The sequence below is a fragment of the Panulirus ornatus genome, chromosome 64, assembly GCF_036320965.1.
Source record: "Panulirus ornatus isolate Po-2019 chromosome 64, ASM3632096v1, whole genome shotgun sequence".
Lineage (NCBI taxonomy): Eukaryota > Metazoa > Arthropoda > Malacostraca > Decapoda > Palinuridae > Panulirus > Panulirus ornatus.
In genome coordinates, this window is record NC_092287.1 from 26715871 (window position 1) to 26737565 (window position 21695).

At 37.0% G+C, this 21695-nt stretch overlaps 1 protein-coding gene across 9 annotated transcripts in view; it reads right to left on the bottom strand.

The window, feature by feature from the left end:
• Positions 1 to 1678: 1678 nt before the first annotated feature.
• Positions 1679 to 21695, bottom strand: part of raw (NDT-like domain-containg protein raw) — a 923024-nt gene continuing 903007 nt past the window's right edge. For all 9 annotated transcript variants that reach the window (XM_071657218.1, XM_071657210.1, XM_071657211.1 and 6 more), the window contains 12 exons: positions 20036 to 20153; positions 17903 to 17982; positions 17304 to 17416; positions 16039 to 16253; positions 15232 to 15340; positions 13037 to 13131; positions 11458 to 11512; positions 11133 to 11211; positions 10623 to 10781; positions 10218 to 10486; positions 7666 to 7749; positions 1679 to 6468 (listed from right to left, as the gene is read on the bottom strand). In XM_071657218.1, coding sequence (XP_071513319.1) covers positions 6328 to 6468; positions 7666 to 7749; positions 10218 to 10486; positions 10623 to 10781; positions 11133 to 11211; positions 11458 to 11512; positions 13037 to 13131; positions 15232 to 15340; positions 16039 to 16253; positions 17304 to 17416; positions 17903 to 17982; positions 20036 to 20145 — 1509 coding nt within the window. In that variant the 5' untranslated portion in view covers positions 20146 to 20153 and the 3' untranslated portion in view covers positions 1679 to 6327. The remainder of the gene's footprint in view (positions 6469 to 7665; positions 7750 to 10217; positions 10487 to 10622; positions 10782 to 11132; positions 11212 to 11457; positions 11513 to 13036; positions 13132 to 15231; positions 15341 to 16038; positions 16254 to 17303; positions 17417 to 17902; positions 17983 to 20035; positions 20154 to 21695) is intronic.

Consider the following 21695-nt stretch of genomic DNA (forward strand, 5'->3'; position numbering starts at 1 on the left):
AGAAAAAAACCATACATATTAAGATAAAGTCACCATACTGTCTGCCATGCAAAACCCATCATATTACAGTACAGTAACTGATACTAAGATAGTTTCTCTGAGATTATATTAATTGCTTATGACGTGGCATTTCTGCATACCAGTAAAGTGCATCTTCCAGTTTCAATGAGGGTGGGAAGAGACATTATAAAAGTATGGGTTGTCCCCATTCCTTAGCCCATATAAGTATGCATAGAGTCCTCATAAGATAAAAAATAATGTCTAACAAATATGTACACAGCTCTGATTTTTTTCTATTCTTTCTACATTGTTCTCCTCACCTGAGTCATGTCTGCAAACAGCAGCTGGTTCACCTCCCATGCCTTCCCAACCCAGCATACTGTTGACCTACCCCTTGCTGTGACTATATATTTTTACCATCCTCACCAACCTATCCATAAAATGTAACCATCATGGTGATATCACATGTCCCTGACAGGGACCAACCTCCAGTGGGAACCACTTTCCTTCCTTCCTTTTACTTGCACACATACCTTACTGTCCCATTAAAAGCTTGCATTTATTAACTTTCCATTTACCCCATATATCCTTAGCACCTACAAGTAGACGTCCAAATGTCAACCTATCACATGCTTTCTCCGGATCCATAAATGCCACATACAGTTCGCTCATTCCCCAAGGTTTTTTTGTACAAATTTCATTATTACAAAATACGTAAAGAAAACTTGGTGCTAATTTGTCATATGTGTTTATGACTTTTATATCATTAGCTGAACAACATTAGCGAGAAAAAAAATTCCTTCGATGTTACCCATTAACTAAGAGAACTTCCTTTACCCTAATCTTGAATTATCATTGTGTGGAGTCTTGCAGCATAAATGACAACCTCTGCCAAACCCAATTTGTGATTTGTTTCAATTTAATTTTAAAATCTACCATCTGATTTCATTAAATGTCTACAAACTCCTGGAGCTGACTTTCAGGCAATGATTCTCAAAAAATTATCTGCCACATCAACACCAAGGTTACTAGCCATTTCAGTCACCAATAAATGCATACCAAGATGAAACATTAAAGATATACTAGAATCTTTAACTCCATAACTTATCGGTTTCATTTCCTTTTGAACCTTGTAAATATCAGGCTTTTCAAATTGCACAAACTTCTCAACTGATTTGAATTCATTTCTAATAATCCATAATCATTAACCCCATCTCAGTATTCATGGGATGGACTTTCATGGTATAGTAGTTAGCATTCCTGAGTGTGATGCATCTATGGGTTGCCTAGGGTCAAATCCTGGTTATGGCAGTTGGTCCACTGTCAATCCAGTTGTTCATCTACACCTATGGGTTGGTAGATAAAATGAGTACCTGGCACTATGTATATAGTGTTGTTAATGGGTGGCCTCTGTTAAGAGCCTCAGTTGTCCATGCTGTCTCGGCTAGAGAGAGAGAGAGAGAGAGAGAGAGAGAGAGTGAGTGAGTGAGAGAGAGAAGTATATACAGCCTCTGAAGTCACTCATTCACATATATAAACCATAGCAGCATGGATTAACATTCCTACATAAGCACTTTGTTGCTTTGCATACCAAGTTGATATATCAAGTAAGATTATCAGTTTTATGAAAATCTGATTACCATTTACAGTATAGCTATAAGGGGAATAAAATAAAGTATTTCAGTGTGAGTAAGATTCTTGTAAAAATAATCTGTATAATTATATATACATGATTAAGTGTAACGAATGCAACAAAATATGACAAAGCCTTTCAATGATATATGGTAAAATGAAAAAAACATTTATTGACAACTGTCACCATTACACTTCACAGGGGTTCCAAGTGAGGGTACAATGCTCAAACTTTGGAAAAAAGAAATAATGTTCCTGTACCAAACTTCAGTGCCACTGTAGTTCATGAGTATTTATAGCTAAATGGATACCATTATAACTAAACCATTCCTCATTTCAAAACTTTGGAAAATGTGATAATTGTTAATTCTTTACAATAAAATTCTTTAAATTCCAAAATTTTGAAAAGGATAAACTAGATACATATATCATTATGCAGAGAAAACAGCAATGACAGATGTATGCCGAAACCATTCCAAATTTGATACTACATGTTCAAAAAATTCCTTGTTAAATAATTTTTATATAACTTTATTGTACAATTAGTTTCTGTTGACCAAAAATACTCTAATCCATAATCATGTTATTCAATCATGCTATCATTAGAATTTTGTTGCTTGTCATGATCATGTCAAGCTGTTTTCCTTTAACACATAACCCTCTACATTAGAGATCTTTAACAGATGTAGACCTTCCACTTTCTGTCAGCAAATTTATAAAGAATATAATTAATGAGCACTAATCAGGTGAACCATCCCTCTCTCAAGCAGTCAGCCAAGGTTCTTGAAACAACAATCTGGCTTTAGGAACTTAGAATAAGAATATAAACAATATTTGAATTGTATGTTACACAGAATCCTGATAATAATGATTTTCTACGAAGATCTTCCACCTCAAAAACTTTCCTTCATAGTTTTTACTTAAATGACCATCAAGATCCTGGTTAACAAGATAAATGTACAAGATACAATCACGTTTTTTTGTACTTGAAGATGTCTATTATATATATGGCAACATCTTACTGCAGATCAAAATGAGGAAAAAAAAATATGTATGGACTGCATATCCTCCTCCTGTAATTTCTTAAATCTCTTACTAATTCTTTATAATGTATATATCCTTCCAAAAAAGGTATCTATGAATGATCATTTATTACCTATCTGAAAATACTTATATGGGGTATTTATCTTTTGCACAATTTGCTAAGAAAAATTGACAAAGTAAATGAGGAATTCAGTTTTGTGTATTTTTTCAAAACATCATCAAACTTATGTTCTCCATCTTTGAACAGTACTTCTTCAGTCCTTAATAATCTCAATTTACAATCAATCTAAGAATCTTAAAATCTTACTTCATAATGTATGAAGTATTCTACATTTACAGGTTGAAGCAATTGGCAAGTTCAGCCTTAGGGTGGCAGTAAGGATTTTTCTTAGGTACACATCACAGAGGCATTAAGCAAAATGTTAGTTCCATTTTGAGAGAGCTAAAGGAACTTCAAAGCAAAAAAACAAAAAGTTGTAAAATTCAGAGTTCATCAGTTTGTATAAATTAGGTAATTAACAATAAATCTGCTGATGCAGTCTCTACTTGGAACTTAAAAATGAATATTAGTATACTAAAGTAAGCAAAATGTGCTGGAAAAAAAAAAAAAAAATCATAATACCCCTATAATATAAAACATTGAGCAAAATATACATCATTTGATGAAAAAATAACAACAATCTTTATCTTCAACAGTTCTGAAACTGCTATCATTGTGAAGAAACCCAGCATTACTGAAATACTTTCTTGTTACTATGGCACTGATAAGTCTGGGCACGTGTGATATGTGAGTAAAAAATCCTTAGTATTCCTTATGAAAACATCAAAATAAACTACATCCAAAAATTTCCTCCTCGATATATAGATTATAAATTTTTCTCATTTGAAAAGGATATGCAGTTTAATAGAACCATTATCTATACCTGATGGTGGATAATTCAGAAATTTCAGGGTACTGTGTTCATATAAGGTATATATAGCTATACTATGTGTAACACTTGAAATGTACTTAGACAAAGAATAATATACTTATGAAATCAAATACCTTATTTCCTTGTCTGACATACTTTTCAATGCCTACAAAATTTCTTAATTAAACATGCAGCCCTGACTACAGCCATAAAAAAAGGGATGACCTCACAATTACAAAGTATTCTTTAACATATCTATTACCATGATATGTTAAACTGCATATCGTAAAGTAAATGTACACATTTCTTGAGTCTCTTTTACATCCAAGTCCCAAGAGACTTTCCTAAGTGATGTGACTAGTCACCTAAAAGCTTGTAATATCAGCTACTGAAATGAAGAGGAAGGCTTGGCATTTTGTGCTAAGATTCTTACACAAGACTAAGAATGACTGAGATTCTTTAAATATGCCTGTAAAGGCAGTTAAGTGGCAACTGCTTCACTTCCTTGACAGCTCAACTAATATGCAGAATTCTTCAGCAAATGTTCTCTACACTGCTGTTGGATCTTTGATAAATGAAGGTCAAGAGATAGATGGCAACAGAAGTGTGTCAGGAAGATTCTGCATGTGTCACCTATGATTGCAGGATGAGGTGACACTAAGAATTGTAAAGGATAACAGTGCACAGATGCATGGTGATCTACAGAATTAAATATTTTGCTATGGTTGCCAAAATTAAGGTGACATATGATTCCATAAATGAGTGAATAAAATGTGCAGTCATACTTATCATACTTTACAATCAGCCACTGGATGATGATGGTTGCAACCACATACAGTATAAAATTTGTGACTTTGATGAGCAGCCCAACAATGCCCAAGCTATTTTCAAAGCAGTTTGTACAAATCTACAAAGTCTATTACAAGTCCTGAAAAATTCTAAATTGGAATTGTTTTCTAACAGGGCTAAAATGGTTACAGTTCTTTGGACTGTGTGTTACTTACGCCCATTTTTTGCAATAAACCACTCAAGACACTGGAAAAAATTAAAAGCTATGGGCTGGTTTGAATGTTTCACTTTCAGCACTGTCACTATTTACAAAATTGGAATGACAGTGGATATAGCTTAAATGAGCATTAAGCTATATGCATTCTGAAGATTAAGCTGCCATGTACCGGTAACCCTCCCTGTTAAAACGTAGAAGCACCATTAAAACACTTAACAATGGGAATGTATTGGTAAGTGACGCGCCATCATGTTGTACAACCTAGTGAGAATCTTAAACAATGAGAAACATACCTCACGCAGCCCTACAAACACCTTGTATATATTATATTACATACTATTGCATCCAACGCTGGAGATATTCCTGCTATGGGAGATTGTACTTGGTCTCCTCCTAAAATCAGTATGGGGCACACTGTCATCATTGTGCAAGACAATGAACACAATGAGCTATGCTTTTGGGAAATGAAAATCAAGTGGACAGCATAATTGTGGTTTCTGTGCATAATCTTAAAGATGATCTTTAAAGATGCATATTCAATATGTTTACTTTTTTATGATTTAACAGCTATCCATTTGATTATAATTTCACTTTCCAAATACACAATCGACTACAAATCATCCGGTAACCTGAGGAAGTTTTTCTGTGTCCACAGCAAGTGTAACACAATCAGCTATTTTTATCCTTAGAGATATTGGTAAGGAATTATCTTCTTCAGGGATTAACAAATTAAAAGGACCAAAACAGCTGATCCTGTTTCACGCAAGTGGTCGACAGTTGAACTCTTTCACTACTGTATATTCACTTCAAAAGTTCACAACATCTTTTGTTGCAACTAAATCAATATTCACCTGAACCTCATTCCCAAACTATGAAATCTATGATCTGTTAACTCAATCTTCACCTGAACCTCGTTCTCTAACTGTGTATGATGTTCTAACACATCTTTTTCATCACAAAATTCTTTCCTTCTCTATGTGGTTCCTTTCATTCTGGACCCATGATAATGACCAATTGCTTGACAGACTGCACTGGCACAGCACTTCACATTACCTCATGTTAAGTCACATCAGTACCAAGGCTTCAACACCTCAAAGTCTGCACATTTGCCCATTTACATGAGGATTTCTCAGATGGCGAAGAGGAGTGCACTTTTAGAATTAACAGCCAAATGCACGAACAAACATAAGATATAGTAAATGGATAGGTTAAGTGAACCTCACAAAAGTCAAAACATAGTATATGGCTAAATTTTCACAACTCTTTTTAACTGCACTGAATTTCTCTTGCTGCCAAATACTTACTGCACTCAAATATTGTAGTGTGTCTCCAAAAGCTGCACTTGTCACAAACACATCTGCAGTTTGTTTTTCTCTCACTGACTGATCACTGCAGAGCCACAGAAGGGCCTTGATAATAAGAAAGGCTTCTTTTCAATTTACAACACATTCTTAAGGGTGAACCTTCTGGTTATACCTGGAGTTTCTACACATCTGTTGAAATACTGAATAACCATACTAGCAGCATAACTATATTTTTCAACATTCATCACATTGTGATCATATATCCAACTGTCAATTTCAAATGGAACCATAATTCCAACACCAGAATCAGCCTTAAATAAGCTTAACCAGTTATCCTATATACATTACAATAATAGGGTGCCTTCATATGGGTTTACACTCCTTTTGTCATTTTGAAAAAGAAAATTTCTGTACATTTTCCTTAGAGTGACTATCTCGTCATAGGACATTTGTTTATTGCACACTCGACAGCTTCCTGGATGTTGATGAAGACAGGGATTCCATCCTTGTTGGCTTGGTCTTTGAGATACGTTCTCCCACGGTTGTAATCTTTTACTGCCAATCTTGACAACTAGAGGGAAGATGATAATTAATTCTCACCACTTTTAAATTGGAATATTGATTCACAGCATTATACTACATCTATAAACACAAACAAACATGACACAATGCACAGTTTTGAACATTTCATATGTACGGAAAGGTGTAATATATATTACCACCTATCTTATCTGTCTAGCTTTAGGGATACAGAGTACATAATATCCACGAATCTTGTAGAAGGTATGTTGTAGAATGTTGCAGAAGGCATCTAATAGGTGTGAGTGGAAGGTCTGAAACCCTTATTTTGTATCTACAAGAAAGAGCCAAACAGATTTTTCCATGAAAGCTCAAGCTGGGATGTCTGAATGTATGAGATCTGTATCCAGATTGCGAAGGGAGAGAAAAGTGCCATATTCGATGAAAGAAATCTAAATGTTCTAACACAAAGCAAAACAAAATTGAAGGGCAAGGTGTAGAGTGATTTTGGAAAGTCAGGGGGTAAAGTCGAAGGCTAGTGAGAAAACAACAGTGAAAAAAGGGTTTGCATTTATGATGAGGAACAAGCAGTGGTACTGTCAACAAGTAACTTCGAGGCTGTTATGGGTCAGAATGAAATTATACTATGAAAGGTGGGTGGTGTGTGTTCATGCACCTAACAGAGAAATAAGTGAAAGAAAAAAGAAATGTATTTTTGAAGGAAGCATGGGAGCACTTTGGCAGTTGTGATGCATGGGATAAATTCATTCTTGGTGCAACGGATCTGATGTAAGGGTGGGCAATGTGGCAATTAAGTGGAACATGAGGTCCCTGGTGTAAATAAAAATGGGGATAATTTTGATGAGTTGTGTGCTTAAAGAGGAATGGCGAGTGGGAATACACAATTAAGGAAAACAAGTGGCAAAAACTGACTCACTTCCCAGGCCCTCCCATCCTCTACAGACTGCAAATGGGGAGATAATAACAAGTAGTGGTGATGTGAGAAGGAGATGGAGTGAGTATTTTGAAAGTTTGTTGAATGTGTTAGATGACAGAGTGGCAGATATAGGGTGTTTTGGTCAAGGTGGTGTGCGAAGTGAGAGGGTTAGGGAGAATGATTTGGTAAACAGAAAAGAGGTAGTAAAAGCTTTGCGGAAGATGAAAGCCAGCAAGGCAGCGGGTTTGGATGGTATTGCAGTGGATGAAACTAATAACTGCCATAATTTCTGATAACTGTATGGATGCTTACCCTCTCTCCATTAACAACAGAGTCTTCCGTAACCATCTGGACACACACCACGACGTTGCATCCAAGCCCAATGTAATGAGAGGCCTGAAAGAATATAATCAACATAAGTGAACTCATTATTAATTCCACATATATGAAAAATGTTAGAAACTGATATACAAGATGGGGAGGGTTTCCAGTCCCCCATTCCTACCCCACTAGCACAAAATACAGAGGTAGAATTTTCTGAGCCCTATCCAATGATGTGCTGTCAATGGAGTGAACCAGAGCTTATGAAGTGGCTGGGGTAAACCATGGAAAGGTGCTGTCTATGGAGTGAACCAGAGCATATGAAGTGGCTGGGGTAAACCATGGAAAGGTGCTGTCAATGGACTGAACGAGGCATGGGAAATGACCGGGGTGAACCACAGAAAGGTCTGTGGGGCCTGGTTGTGGATAGGGAGCTGAGGCTTTCATGCACTACAGATGACAGTTAGAGAATGGATGTGAGCAAATGTGGCCTTTCTTCATCTGTTCCTGGTACTAACTTGCTAATGCAAGAGATGGCAATCAAGTTTCATTATGGAAGAAAAGAAAAAGAAGAATAATGCTCAAAAATTTTCAGTGATATTAGATGTCTGGGTAAGGTTAGGTTACCATATATATATATGTTCTCTTGATCCATAAATGCCACATACAACTCATTCTCTTTTGCAAAAGACAGTGATATCCTGTTAGTGGCTGAACCAGGGTATATCAAGCAGTCATGATAAACCATGGAATAATCAGCAGGGTTTGGCTGTGGACATGCAACTGGTTTTTGGCACATTGAACAGACAGCCATAGAGCATATTCATTCAAATGATGCCATCTTTCCTTTGTCGCTGATGCTACGTTACTAAGGTAGGAGAGGCAGTTAGGTGTATAGAAAAATGATTTTCTTCATTCTAATCAGATATTACGGTCTTCAAAAGGAAAAAAGTGAAAATACAGATTTTGCAAAGCCCTACAAAGTCGGAATAGAAAGTGTACCAAACTGTGTTAGAAATATAGGGAGGAGAATGACTGGAAAAGGTGGCAAAATTTACATATCTATGAGCTATCTTGGGTAAGTTTGGTGATACGGAAAGAGATAAAGGATAGAGCAGTGTGTGGTAGAAGAGTCACTGGGTCCCTTAAAAAAATACTGAAGGGTGTAAGTATGAAAATGAAGAAAGGATCAAGGGACAGCAAAGTCCTCCTGATCCTGACTTATGCAGCAGAGACATGGACATGGAATGAGTTACACAGGTCAAGAATCCAGGCTGTGGAAATGAGCTATGTGAATGGAGCATGTGGTATGATTATGGAATGAAGAATGAAATTGGGGTGTATAAGAGATTTGGTATGACAGGGAATGCAAAGGAAATGAATTGTGGAGTGGTAGAGTAGGTGAAACGTAATACTTTGAGGGGGTTGCATCATGCAGAAAGAATGCAAGATAGGGAGTGGACAGGAAGAGCTTATGACAGTACGACTAAAGAGGCTGGTGTGAGAGGAAGACACTTGTGATGTGGAGAAACAGGGTGGAAGGGTACTTGAGGGATAGAAATATCAGAAGAATGAGAGGAATGGTGTATCTGAGGGAGGCACATAAGGAAAGGGATAAGTGGAGACTATTTTGTTGTGGCCACCCCCATGATGGGAGTTCCTGAAGGGAACAGGCATCAGAAATATAAAGACCAATATTAGTCTTGGAGCCTTAAATGCAAAAGAAAGGACTAGGATGGATATAATGGAAATGTGTTTTGAAGTGGGTTGTTCAAGTAAGGAATGACAAAGTACGAGAGAGTTGTGGTAACAAGCAAAATATGAGAGATAGGGCTGACTATGGTGAACTAAAATGATTCAGACACATAAGGAGGGTGAATAAAAACTAAGACAATGTGTCAGAAAAGAAGGGGGGGATGGAGAAGAATAAAAATTTTGGATAGGGAACGATGGAGCAATGGAGCTTTTGTCAGGTATCAGGACCTGAATATTCAGGACAGCAAGAGATGAATGTGGTGATGTGCTATCAATCGGCTAGACCAGGGTATACGAGATGGTAAAGGTAAACCATGAGGTAATCTGTGGAGCTTGTTTGTGGATGGTAGGCTTAATTTCAGTATATTACACATGACAGATAAAGAGTCGACGTAAGCAAACAAGACTTTTTAGTTTTTTCCTTCTGCAATCTTGGAATGACAAAACAAATGTTCCACAGACTTCATGGCATATGGGAATACACAGTGAAGGACAATGTTGGCTAATGAGATAGGATTAAGAAGAATTCAAACATGGACTAAAATACAGCATTCTATAAAGACTACTCACATTTACCTAGCTATGACATCCATGTCTAAAATTAAACACTACATAACTCATAAATGATAAAAAGATTTAAGGCTTGTTTAACAGTTTTTGTAAAGTCATTCAAAATATAAAATACTATGGCTGAACAAACCATCTTTTTCTAATGGAGATATAATCAATGCAAATACATATAATCATTCTGTTCTTTTCAGTTGGTAAAAGCTAGCTGGCAAGCTTACCAGAGCCATAGATGATACACCTCTAGTCGAGTCCGTAATGACAAAGAGTAGTACCCTAGAATGCTCCATCAATGCAGCTTCCATGGGCAATAAACGTCCTGAGCAGGCACTTGCTGCAGGATTGTAATATGACAGCCCATGCTTCAGAAGCATAGGAATGGCAATATCTTCCCGCCATGTAACTCGACTGCCCAAAGATCCTCCTAAATATATATCTCGACCACCTGTGCTATTGATAGGTCGAAGAGGTCTGCGTGGCAGGGCCCAACCTGTCATGGGAATATGGTCATCAGTTTACAAAATAATCCCATATAAGCAATTTCATATATTTTCATACAACTTTCAGTACACTTATCTGTGCTCTAATGTATGCCACTGAAATGCCAAAACAATAACTGAACTTACCAATCACTTTCTGTAAAGAATGAGTGAAAACATCCCATACTCTTCGACTCTCCAAATGCTGATTCTTAAACTCAGCAACTATACAACAGAATTCATCAAAAGTAAGGAAGACATCATTTAATGGGAGTTCTGTACCATTCAGCTGCTGTATATCCATACCTAAAAAATGTGAAAAGAATAGTCTGAATATCAGATACAATTATTTAACATGCCTATCTCTGTGTGCTGTTTTTCACTAAGTACAATGAATCCTAAGTAGGGATTGACTGTTCCAGTGGCTCTACAAGAAAATGTCCTGTGCCAAGTCCCTGCAAAAACACATCATATTGACCAATACCGACAACTTTGAATAAGTAAATTGATCGCATCTTGTCCAAAACATATAATCTAGTGAGGGGAATCATATCATTACAAAATTTTGTTTTATAAACTTCATTGATGAGCTAGCTGTATTGAGATATCAAAGATTACTTTCAAAAATTGCCTTTGTAGAAAGTGTTAATGTTTTACCTTTTTTGGCAGCAACAATTGCTTGAAGTTCCTCTGTAGTAAGGTCTTTATTAGTCACCACTTTATAAGGTACTCGAGCCTGCAGAGAAAATATGAAAATAGGAACTCAATACTCAAGAACCAATAACATCAATGAGCATACTTTTTAATTCTATAGGTCATTGAAAGACACGGAAAATTCATTTAATAAATTTTCGTACAAAGACATTCAGATCAACTCTGGTATAAGATACTTGAGGGTAGTGATGTAATTTATACAATCCAAGGAAAAACTTTCAAATAATTCATTGATTACAAGAAAGACAACAAGAGAGCTAACACATACCTCTGCTAATGATATTTGTTTTGAATTTGTATTGACAAATGCATCATGTAGTTTTCTGAAAAGAGAAAGTTACAAATCATTTCATGCATTAAGCTGTGCTTTAATCATGATTCACAGCACCTCCCCTTTCCAGGTTATATGTAATCAATTTGAATTTATATGCAAAACTATGTGATAAGGTAGAATGAAAAATCCATACTTCTTAAAATTGTAAACTCCTAAAATTCCTGGTGTAACACATTCAAGATTACCAAGAACATGGAGCATGAGTCCCATATTTGGGTGCTCAATTTACCATGTGCTACTGTACCCAACACCAGTATTTGGTCATCATTGTTCTCACTGTCTGAACATATGTTATAAAGATCCATACTTTTCTTGGTCATTTGTGTGGTATGTTCATAAATGGTGCCCATATAATGACATCCAAAAAGTACATCTCAATAGCTCTCTCGACTTTAATCTTCTTACTCATCTCCAGCCCTATCCTATCCTGGTAGATCAACCCTCCTCACACCACTTATAAACTGTTTTTAAGCATTTCATTCCCAACACATCCACCCTTTCCATACTTTTCTTTTCATTCAGTTCATTCGTCCCATCCATGCAACACTGTCAGGACTACTGTACCATAGAGTATACAATGCCCTCAAAGACAGTGACTTTTTTCACACACTCAATGCATTATGGCCTACTTCAGTTCCCATGCCAAGTCCACTCCCAGGTATCTAAAACACTCAATTCCTCCAGGTTCTCTTCATTCAAACTCATACTCCAACCAACCTTTCTCTCTCCTCTGCTATCTATCTATATCTATTACACACGTTAACTGGAAATGCTGCCAGAAATGCTGCTGATGATAATGATACCACAGTTCCCTATCCATATCCAGGCTCCATAGACCTTCCCCTGGTTTACCCCAGATGTTTCACATGCCTTGGTTCAGTCCAATAACAGCACGTTGACCCCAGTATATCACACTGTTCCAATTCACTCTATTCCTTGCATGCCTTTCACCCTCCTGGATGATCAGGCCCCAAGTGCTCAAAATCTTTTTCACTCCATCCTTCCATTTCCAATTTGGTCTCCTGATTCTCCTTGTTCCCTTCACCTCTGACAAATGTCATCTTTGTCAACTTTTTCTCACTCGTTCGTTCCAACCATTTCAACACTCCCTCTTATGCTCTCTCAACCACACTCTTTTTATCACTACACATCTCTCTTACCCTTACATCACTTGCTCAAATCAAACCACCTCATACCACATATTGTTCTCAAACACTTCATTTTCAACACATCTACTCTCCTCCGTATAACCCTATCGATAGCCTTGCCTTGCAACATATGGTACTACTGGAACTAATATTTCTTCAAACATACCCCTTTTTGCTCTCTGAGATAACGTTCTCTCTTTCCACACATTTTTCATCACTCCCAGAACCTTCACCTCCTTCCCCCACCCTATGATTCACTTCTGCTTCTATGGTTCCATTTGCTGCTAAGTCCACTTCCAGATTGATAATAAAATAAATAATAATAACAATAATAATAAGAATGTGTAAATATACATAACACTCACATAAGTTTATCGCCTAGCTGAAGGTATGGATATTTGATAGGCTGAACATGATCCTCTAAACCCAAATCCTGAGGGCGTAAGTTTTCCCGTAAGATCTGTGGGAAAAGAAATGAAGCGCTGCAAAATCTGTTTGAGTCACTTGTTTTGTATATGGGTACTGGACTATGCATTATCAAAATTGGTACATTTAGTAATATTAGTACTGTACACTATCCCTAAAATATAACATTCAACATATATCAGTGGATGAATAAGGGCAGACAGTATGAATTATGTACATGTGTATATATGTATGTGTGTGTGTATAGATATGTATACGTTGAAATGTATAGGTATGTATATGTGCGTGTGTGGACATGTGTGTATGTGGGTTGGTTGGGCCATTCTTTCATCTGTTTCCTTGCGCTACCTCGCTAACATGGGAGACAGCAACAAAGTATAATAAAATAAAAAAAATCAGTGACTATATCACAAATTTTCACATATTCTTAAATCACTAAAACATATGGTAAATCTTCAGTATATGCCTCATACACTATACATCTCAATATAAACCTATGCCTAAACAGCATTAATTGTTGAAGAACTCTATATGGCAACTTACCTATTACACAAACAAATCAGTTTCAACTGCCTAAAAAATATCTATTACAACTTACCTATTACACAAACAAATCAGTTTTCACTTGCCTAAAAATACTGTTATAATGACAGTTTATCTGTGTTAATACCCACTTGTGCTTACAGGCAGGGAGCTTTACTATTTGTGTGTAATTACCTATTTGTATGCTGTATGGGGAGGGACTTCTAATCTCTTACTTTATCTCCTACCATACAACTTTTTAAATTTTTGCATGCTGTCTACTTTCATAATTTTGTAAGTTTATTCCACTTATATCCTACATTTTCATCAAAAATCTACTTTATATCTTTTCTAAACAAGTTTCTTAACTAAAATTTCATGCTATGGCCTCTGGTTGTTCCAGTCTTACATTTCTGAAAGAACTGTTTACCACTGATATCATCAAGCTGGTTTAAAAACATGTAGTTATAATCAAGTCACCACTTACTCTTCTTTCTCATCATCTGCTTACTCTTCTTTCTTCCTTGGTGGACAAATTTATGACCTCTAAACTCTTAGAATAACTTTATCTATCTTAGCCTTCATGCCTCATCTTCAACAGGCCACTGGCAGAGGGCAAGTCTAGTGCAGTGTTTGCAGAGGCTCCTACCCAATATTCCTAATGACTACTTCTATCTAACGCTCCTATCCACCACTTCTACCTAATACTTCAACCTAATGCTCCTATCTACTACTACTCCTATCACCTTCAAAGAGGTTCTTTTACTGTCAGTGGACAAAAAGGAGTACAATCTGAAGAGGGACTTCTCTCTCCAGAGGTATTATTGACTACACCAAGAGTGGAATGTCACCTTCAATGAGGTTCTATCACCGTCAGAGGACAAAAAGGAGTACAGTCTCGAGAGGAACTTCTCTCTCCAAACGAATCTATCATTTCCCCATTGTATTACAGCCTCAAAGCTGCTGGAGCCCCGTAAAATGAAGACTTGGGGTAACATGATATCAGTAAATGTATAAAGAAAAAGAGCATTGGGAGGGTATAGGCAATATTTCTATGGTTGTATTGAGAAGAAACAATTGTAAATTTGGTTTGAAAAATTAACCAGTCATGTGAAAATGATACAAATAAGGATGACATATTTCACTTGCACACTTCTTAAATGGTTCTCTTTCTTGGGTGACTATGCCATACTGAAGAATGCACAACAATATCTATGACTGTTGTGCATCTAATCAATCAGCTTTAATCAATAACAATTTTGCAAGAGATTAAAGCTCACAATTACAGTGCAATCATCACCGATATCAACATCTACCATCATTATCTCCAAATTCATCTAAATGTGGTGGACAACAATTTCACAACTATCATACATCCACCACCTTGGCCCTTCCACTTCATGAAAACAATAGGGGCTATCAATCCTTTGTATCAATGCTGACGTGGTAATATATTTTCAGTATCTTCATTGACGAAATAACTTCCAATGCAAAATTCGTATCCCTGCAAATCTGAATTAGGCATCCTAGTTGGAAACAAACTTTAAATGTGTTTTACTTTTCCTTCTGAATTCATTTTCATCAGTTGTACTGCACTGTCTGTCACACTCACCTTAGCTGTACAATTAAGGGCATGATTGATTTCACCAAAGACTGGGATTCCCTGGCGTTCCACTAGATCCTGTACTGTGTGGAGGCCATTGGTAAGATCCTGGTATTCTCTGAAATAGATGAGAAATTGTTATACTATTATATCTTATAAAACTAAATAAGAAAAAGGGATAAGGCAAGCAAAACAGACAAGCATGCTTATCATACTGCCTGCAACCTGTACACCAGCTGAGGGCCATGTAAAAAATTTCAATGATATGATCATAAAGGGATTAGGCCTAAAAAGTGTAGGTAGTAATTGCATGTGTTCTTAAGCCATTTCTATATATTCACTCTAGTCTAATACTTAACTAAGGTAAATAAATTTCATGTACTCAATCACTTAATTTTCCATGATGAGCCAATTTCCTTTTATTCTAAATCTGGGAGACTTCTGACTATGAATCAAATACCTAAGAAGTGAAATGAAGTACCTATCTTCCTTAATGGTTAGTAAACACTTTGAATGCCTTAATAGTTTCTAAGTGTGACAAGTTTCAACTTTCCACATTTGAGTTCTGTTCCCTTAATTATCAAACAATTAAGGTGATGTGGGTGAAACTCTTCCTTACAATAAGTGACAACCTCATATTATTCTGCCTGGTCCAAGTACTAAAACAGCATCTTAATGATTATCATTTCATTTACTTCCCCTACTATGATGCATTTTAAAGACAACACACTTTACATCTTCTGACATCATAAATGATATAATCTGCTGGGAGTTTAGCAAAACTCAATTACAGAAAATATATATTTGTGGACTCACAGTTCAGATATAGCTTCCCCAGTAATGAGCTGCCCTGGGCCAGTATAAGAATCCATGACAACTACTAGCTTACGCTGGCAGCCAGCCATGTATGCCGCTTCAACCATGGATGCAACATTTCGAGTGTTGCGATCCAGAACAAAAAACAAGACTGATGCAGTTTGCTTTGCTTGATACTCCAGTTCTACCAATGCCTCCTCCCAGTGAGATACTTGCTGCAAACAAAGCACATTATCAGTGATAAAGGAAGTGAATTACAAAAATTGCTACGATTTATACATTACCTGTAGCATTAATCTTAAGACCTTGTCACAGTCTATGATTCTACCCTTTTCATCCAAATGCATTTCAAGATGACATGACTTTAGACGAAAAAACTGAATAACAAAAATAAAATTAAGTAAAATAACTTCACATGATAAAAAGGCAGTAATGTGCAAATTTCATAAGTATTCCTTCTAAATCTCCATGCAGTCTTCAAACATCACTCTTTCTTAAAAAGCATACTTCAAGCTTCTTTTTACGTTACATATTACTTTCATTTGTTCTTTCACTTCAACCTCTGTCTTACTCTTCTTCATTTACCTTTATCATATCCCAACTTTTCCACATAAACAAATCATTTCATTATGTATCTTTTACTACTTCAATCACATCTTTCTCTCTCCATACCTCAGTGCAACATCTATATTTTTCATCCTACTCATTGTTCTTGCTTCATTTTAGAAGCTTTAGAAATAAACTTCCAAGGCATACACTCTGTCGTCCTATAAATGCAGATGTATAATTCATGAACTTTTGAATTATACCTGAGAAGGAGTTGGAAGGACTAAGAAAGAGAGGCTTTGGGGTGATGGGGACTGAACATTAAGGAGGGTGAGAGATGTGCAATAAGTGAAATGAACTGGATCTACTGTATGTAGTTTATGGTGGGTAAGGTGCGGTCAATAAGCTGAACCACAGAATGTGAAGCAGTTGAAAAACTATGGAGGTATCTGCAGGGTTAGGCTGTGGATGGTAAATTCTGCTCTCAGTAAATTATGAATGACAAGAGATTAGATGTGCATATCAGGCCATTGTTCATTTACTTCTGATGCTATTTTGTTAAGGGAAAAAAGATATCTAAGTACACAAACATATCTATTTTTCATACACTCAAAACATGATTTGAGACCCAGATGGCACAGGTCAAGGAAAGGTGCACAACTGTAAAAAGTGTTCATGAACACCAACTTTGCTCAGGGTGCACTGTATTTACTACTCACCGGGTTATAAAATGATATGCCTTGGTCCTTCAGCATGGGAATGGCTACATTTTCTCGCCACGTTGTAGGGTTGCAAGACCCGCCGAGAAATACTTCATACTTTGGCGATGATTCTGTTGGGTAACAAACACTTATATAATCTGAAATATACTAACCTATTTGATATACAATTCACTTTAGATGCATGTTTCTTACATTTTAGACAAAAAACAAATGCTTAATCACAAAAAAAAAAAGGCTTTTTAAACTTAATACTATATCATAGTGAGTATCAATCATATATGAGGAGAAAGAATTACAGAAGTTTTACTTCCAGCATAAGCTATGATCATATAATTAATAAATGTTATGAAAAATGCAATTATAATGGCTCCTATTTTTCAGTGTTAAAATTCAGCACAACAGACATGACTGGGATTACAACCCTGCTAGTATAATCCAGCCCTCGGATCTACTACAACTACAGGGTGTCATTTTCAAGCACTGAACTTGAAAAAAGGTATCCATACTTTACTTCATACATTTTACTAAGGAGAACAAAAATTTTCAAATGAACCTTACTGTACCAAATCATTTCACTTGACAACGATGATACTTACTTGACATCTTCCTCTCACTTCTTTTCTTGTCTGAACATGATTTGTCTGAGAGTTTGGAGAGGAGAGCTGGTCGTGGAGTCCTAAAAAAGGAAAGGACAAATTAGTTTATTTTACATTAGGTCAACCTACTCAATCATCACGTTTACAAAATCATGTAGTATATTTCATGTCTGCATTTCGTTCACAAATTCAAAACTGCATAAAATGCTGGCAAGCAAATATTGACATTAAACATAAGTTACTACAAGTCTTAATTCATTTCATTTTCTGGTAACGCACATTTCAATTACCAATACCAAAACTGAAGAAACTACATCATGCAATGAACAATAAACATGACCTAAAATAAAAATGAGCAACAGCACTCTTTCAACATCCTAAAGACTTACAAATCCAGGTTTACTCTGGATGCAGGGTTAATTCGTATTATTTTAACGGTATAAAAGCTTTCAGGTTCTAAATAACTAGAAGGGAAAATTAAGTCAATTCGAAATCAAAGGCAAACGACGAGAGAGAGAGAGAGAGAGAGAGAGAGAGAGAGAGAGAGAGAGAGAGAGAGAGAGAGAGAGAGAGAGAGAGAGAGAGAGAGAGTTACTTTCATTATTTTTGTTTTAAGAAAGCTTCAGCTGCCCAACACCAATTACTGTCCTGAATTTTTCCTCCTCTCTCTGCATGCAAGATCTCGTGTTTGTACAAATCTTAGTGTGGAAGTCAGGAAGCATCAAACCAGATCGTGCAATATCATTGAATCGTTCCTTGCGGTTATACAGTGGGGACTAGTCACGTCTAAGTCTTCAGTATCTCAAGATGTGGAAACAAATTATTAAAGTATATATCTGCTATTTCTACATAAAATCCACACAGGGCACTATTATGACAAATTCTGTAAACAACACACGAACCACCTTCCTCCAACTCCCGCCCCGTGTAAGACGCTAAACCAGAAGCTGGGGTCGCTGATTATCTGCACTCACTCCCCACGCAATTCCGGTCCACAGTGGCAGGATGCTGTAGATGGCGTGTATTTCGATTATAACACTGAAAATTAACGCAAATGTTGGATGCTGGGTAAGCTGAGTTAGAGATCAATTTGATAAGGTTAAGTAAAACACCTCTAGTAATCCGAAGAACTTGCGAATACCTCACCAAGTTCCCCCAGTAGATGGGATTTACCTTACTTTTCAGTGTTACCGTCGACATACATTCCTCAGCTTCGGTCAGCTACTTAGGGTAATTACTAAACATGGAGCCTGTGTTCCTTAAGATGAATAATTATATCCTCGTCCAGCGTCATTTCATTTTATACAATTCTAAATTAAACTATCGCAATATGGTAGATTTTCAGTAATAACGGAACGTTTTAAAGGAATCCATCTCACCATAACAAACAAAACATGTTGCTTATCTTTAAAATTTCAATAAACTTCACCTCACGTTAATACATATGCCTGTAACTTCTGCCTACAACGTTTCTCCAACACAAACCATCATGTCAGACATGAACAACTGCCTGACTTACAGACCCATCTTATTCCTTTCACACGATGTGAACTTATATATATATATACACACACGTGTATATGTAAATACACACACACACACACACACATATATATATATATATATATATATATATATATATATATATATATATATATATATATATATATATATACCCACTATATGCTTAAGGCTTGCTTTCGCCCAACCTTTCTTTTCTGACCTTCAATGAAACTATGGGGAGAGAGAAAAATGAAAAGTGTATAACACACGCAAGAAAGGGACACTGGAGTTCGAGCAGCATATAACACCGGTCAGTTAAAGGCAAAGGAGGCTGTCCACCATATTCTGAGTGAAAGTCTGAGGGTGATTCTATTTTGGGTATTACTACGGTGTCATCGTCATGGACATATTATTCTCAGCCTACCTACCATCCACCAGAGGTTTAGCCTAAAACACTCATTACATCTTAGTCCCTAAGAAAACAGGTATGAGTTCTATGGAAAAGTACAACTAAATACGCGCATTAACATAAATAACAATACACACACGATATCTACATAGGAAACTAACGTTATATAATAATTTGTTTGTAATGGGAATGGAAGACAAGAGACCGGAGCATGAACTTACTCTTTGTCGTAGCATTGTCGCAACTCTGTGGTGAAGAGGCAAAATTCGCCAAAGGTTAAGAGGTGACTGGCAGCGTCCCTCGCAGAGCACTCGCGCGCCACATGCAGCATCTCATGAACTGCAAAAGAGAACACTAGTATATACATCACGTACACCAAACCAACACAGCCTCGTCATGTTACAAGGAATTAAAATGTGCCATGGGTCCTCCTTCCTCCCGCGGGTGACCTTGTCCTAACTATCGCCAACACCTGTGGCCTCGCGGTTAACCCTGGTCTTTTTCAATGCCCACCTTCTACCGGCATCTCCCAACAGGACCTTTGCCTCAAACTTAACTTTCTGAGGTAAGCTTCACAGGCAACGGAACAAATCAAGCATGTCCTAGGTGACGTACCTCAGTCGCCAACAGCCTCTCTCGAACCCAAGTTGACACAATGATATGGGGATGGCCTCCCAATAATCACAAAGAACATTGCCTGGCCCATACCATCACACATTACCATTTACCATACAAAACCAAAAGACAAACTTTGTCAATCGTAATACACATATACAAAAATACGCTCGTACATCTTTAAATGCAATGACAATACTAACTTATATCTAAACACAGGGAGACGCAAAACGGTTTCAGGTAACTTTTTAATCTGTTCGTTCTCTAGATGTCTGTCGTAAGCATATAAGGAAATGATCCAGCACCAGATATGATGATGGGAAGGTTTGTATAGCGTCCCTACTGTCTGTAAATTTACTGGCGTTCCTCTCGCTTTTGCTAGGTTAGATACACTACATTGCAGACAGGCAGACCTCACTCTTCAGGCATTTATCAGAAATTACACAGAGGACAAAACGTGACAGGCTACACTCTGCATGCGTCAGGGGGGACCCATCATAATTTGTCTATTGGACGCCAACCTCCACCCCATGAACACGTGTTCCTGATTGCGGTCTCTGGCCAGAGCAGCCTCGACTCAGCTCTTCCACTGAACACGTCACCCGATATATCCTATAATCTAACAGCAACCAACAGCCCACATGCCAAGCAACTAACTCAACTTCTTAATACGTTTAAATATTTATAGTTCTAAAGAGGGAAGTACATTCGAAACATCTGATCTCTCCCTCTCTCTGTTTCACAGAACACATAATGCCCTTCAACGACAACGATTCGAACCCCGTAACATGTGTGATAGATGAGTACACTAACATTGCCGAGTGGTTAAGTGTATCCAGCAACCACACAAATGGTACGGGGCTCGAATCTTTACTACTGGAGGGCATTATGGGATTACAAACACACACATTATATATATATATATATATATATATATATATATATATATATATATATATATATATATATATATTCGCCATTTCCCGCGTTAACGAGGTAGCGCTGAGAACAGAGCAGTGAGCCTTAGAGAAAATCCTCACTTGGCCCCCTTCTCTGTTCCCTCTTTTGGAGAAGTAAAAACTCGAGGGGAGGATTTTCAGCCCCCCATTCCCTCTCCTTTCAGTCGCCTTCTACGACACGCAGGGAATACGTGAGAAGTATTCTTTCTCCCCTATCCCCAGGGTATGACTTATAGTGAGAAATTTCGTAGGGTTATGCCGACGGTATACCAATAACAAACAATGGCTGCATTGCTTTTTATTTATG